The sequence below is a fragment of the Nicotiana tabacum genome, chromosome 24 (assembly GCF_000715075.1).
Source record: "Nicotiana tabacum cultivar K326 chromosome 24, ASM71507v2, whole genome shotgun sequence".
Lineage (NCBI taxonomy): Eukaryota > Viridiplantae > Streptophyta > Magnoliopsida > Solanales > Solanaceae > Nicotiana > Nicotiana tabacum.
The window spans coordinates 104214228-104216939 of NC_134103.1; the positions used below are offsets into that span (position 1 = coordinate 104214228).

Here is a 2712-nt window from a genome sequence, read left to right on the forward strand (position 1 = left end):
TGGACACTCGATGCCCCAAAACTATTCATTCTTGTACCATAAAATGGCACTTTTCCCAATTCAGCACCAAATTTGTCTCCACACATTTTTTGAGCACTCTTCTTAAATTGTGAAGACAATCTTCGAATGAATCCCCCACCATGGAGAAATCATCCATAAACACCTCCATAATATCCTCTACCATGTCAGTGAAAATGGCTAACATGCGCCGCTGGAATGTAGCCGGTGCATTGCAAAGTCCAAAGGGCATTCTCCGAAAGGAAAAGATGCCATATGGACAAGTGAAGGATGCTTTCTCTCTGTCTTCCTCGACTATTGAGATCTGGTTATACCCCGAATATCCATCCAAGAAATAGAAGTGGGATCGCCCAGCTAGCCTGTCTAACATTTGGTCAATGAAAGGCAATGGGAAATGGTCATTTCGAGTAGCTATGTTCAGTTTCCGATAGTCCATGCAAATCCGCCACCCCGTGACTGTACGAGTAGAGATCAACTCGTTATTCTCATTTTGTAGGACCGTCATTCCTCTCTTTTTCGGCACACATTGGACAGGACTGACCTAGTGGCTATCAGAGATGGGGAAGATGATACCCGCATCCAGCCACTTGATCAATTCTTTCTTTACTACTTCCTTCATATTTGGATTCAGACGTCATTGATGTTCCCTGGAAGGTTTGTGCCCCTCTTCCAGAAGAATCTTGTGTATGCAAAAGGTTAGGCTGATACCTTTATGTCTGCCATGGTCCAACCAATGGCAGTCTTACATTCTTGCAATACCTTCAATAGTTGATCTACCTGCACATCTAACAAACCAGATGATATAATAACAGGCAAAGTAGAATTAGGCCACAAGAAAGCGTACCTGAGGTGGGCTGGAAGTGGTTTCAGATCCAGCTGTGATGGCTCCTCTATTGATGGTTTTGCAGGTGGTGTTGCTCTTTCTTCTAAGCGCAGGGGTTCGAACTGAGGTTCCCTTTTCCAGAATCCTTGACCTTCGAGTGCCATGACCTACTCTGCCAACCCTTCACCGTCCATCTCTTCCAAATTCATCAAGTAGCCTTCTAGTGGATCCTTGACATTAAGGGTCTTATCCTCTTCTTGCAGTATCACATCTATGGCCTCCACTAGTGAGCAGTTTGCAAATTCAATGGGTCTCCTCATGGATTGTTGAACGTTGAATATTATTTCTTCATTGTTCAACCTCATTTTCAACTCTCCAGTCTCACAATCAATTAATGCTCTCCCAATGGCTAAGAATGGCCTTCCTAGAATGATGGGTATCTCTTCATCCACCTGACAATCAAGAATAACAAAGTCTGCAAGAAATACAAATTTCTCCACTTGCACAAGCACATCATCAAGAATTTCTGTCGGTCTTTTAACTGTGCGATCAGCCAGTTGCAGCAACATTGAGGTCGGTCTAGCTCTGCCAATGCCCAGTTTCGTATAGATTGCCAAGGGCATCAAGTTTATGCTGTCTCCTAAGTCACACAATGCTTTAGCAACAACATAACTCCCAATAGTGCATGGGATAGTGAAGCTACCTGGATCAGATGCCTTTTGGGCCATAGGTCTTGTCACTACCGCGCTGCAGGTCTGTGTCAGAGTTACAGTAGACAAGTCCTCAGACATCAGGTCCTTCATCATTTTTGCATACCCTGGTATTTCCCTCAAAGCATCCATCAGTGGAATATTCAATTGAATCTGTCGAAGCATTTCCATGAATTTCCTGTATTGATCATCTTTCTTTTGTTTTGCCAATCTCTGAGGGAATGGTGCAGGAATCAATCTCTGTCCATTACTTGATGTCTTTTCTTTGTTTGAAGCTTCTGGCATAAGAGGTGCCACCTATTCTGAGACTTGTTCATCGTCCTTCTTCTTACCCTTGTCAACCTGTGCTTGTTCAATTACAACCTCAGTGAGCTCTGCTGACTCATCTGCCTCTAATGTAACTGGAGTAGTTGGCGTAGTCTCTCTTCTAAATTGAGAAACCTCTTACTCTCTGTCTAAATCTCTTCCATTCCTGAGACTCACTGCCATTAGCTGATTTGGGTTATGTTCCTTTGGGTTAATATTTGTATCTGCAAGCAATGTTCCTTGGGGGCGATTGTTCAAGGCCATAGACAATTGTTCCAGTTGAGTTTCAATGCCTTTGATTGCTGAATCATGTGGTGCTATCTTCTCTTGCATCTTACCATTTGTTCCAATGAGTTGTTGCAACATATCCCTGACTTCTACCATATTGTTGTCCTGTTGTTGATGAGGTGGTTGGTAGGCCAACTGTTGCTGGTGCTGCTGATTATAGCCCTGCTGCCTTTGATAAGGCACAACTTGACCTTGTGGTCGTGCGCCTCCAGAATTGGGGTTGTGTTGTGGCAGGTTGGGTCTGTACTGCTGGTTTGGTGCTGGTCCCCATTGTTGCCCACCTTGCCTCTGACCTCCAAAATTATTGACATAATTCATGTCTTCTCTGAAGCCCTGATTGTCATTCTCTCCACTCCACGAGCACACATATGACTAGTTTATGCAAGGAGTGCACAATCCTCCATTCGTTGTATCAACAATGTGCACTTATTTTGTACCCATCTCATCAATTTTCTTTGTCAGTATGCTCATCTGAGTCATGAGAGTGGCTATGTTCTCTGCATGGGAATTGTTTGGGTCAAGAGCAACAGAATCCACTATTGGTGTAAGTGTCGTACCTCTAGCCAT

General features: G+C 43.8%; 1 protein-coding gene across 1 annotated transcript; it reads right to left on the reverse strand.

Annotated features, from left to right (window-relative positions):
- Positions 1-1008: 1008 nt before the first annotated feature.
- On the reverse strand, positions 1009-1647 carry LOC142178362 (uncharacterized). The gene has a single exon (XM_075247699.1). It carries the CDS (start codon positions 1645-1647, stop codon positions 1009-1011), a length of 639 nt encoding a protein of 212 aa, XP_075103800.1.
- Positions 1648-2712: the final 1065 nt, after the last annotated feature.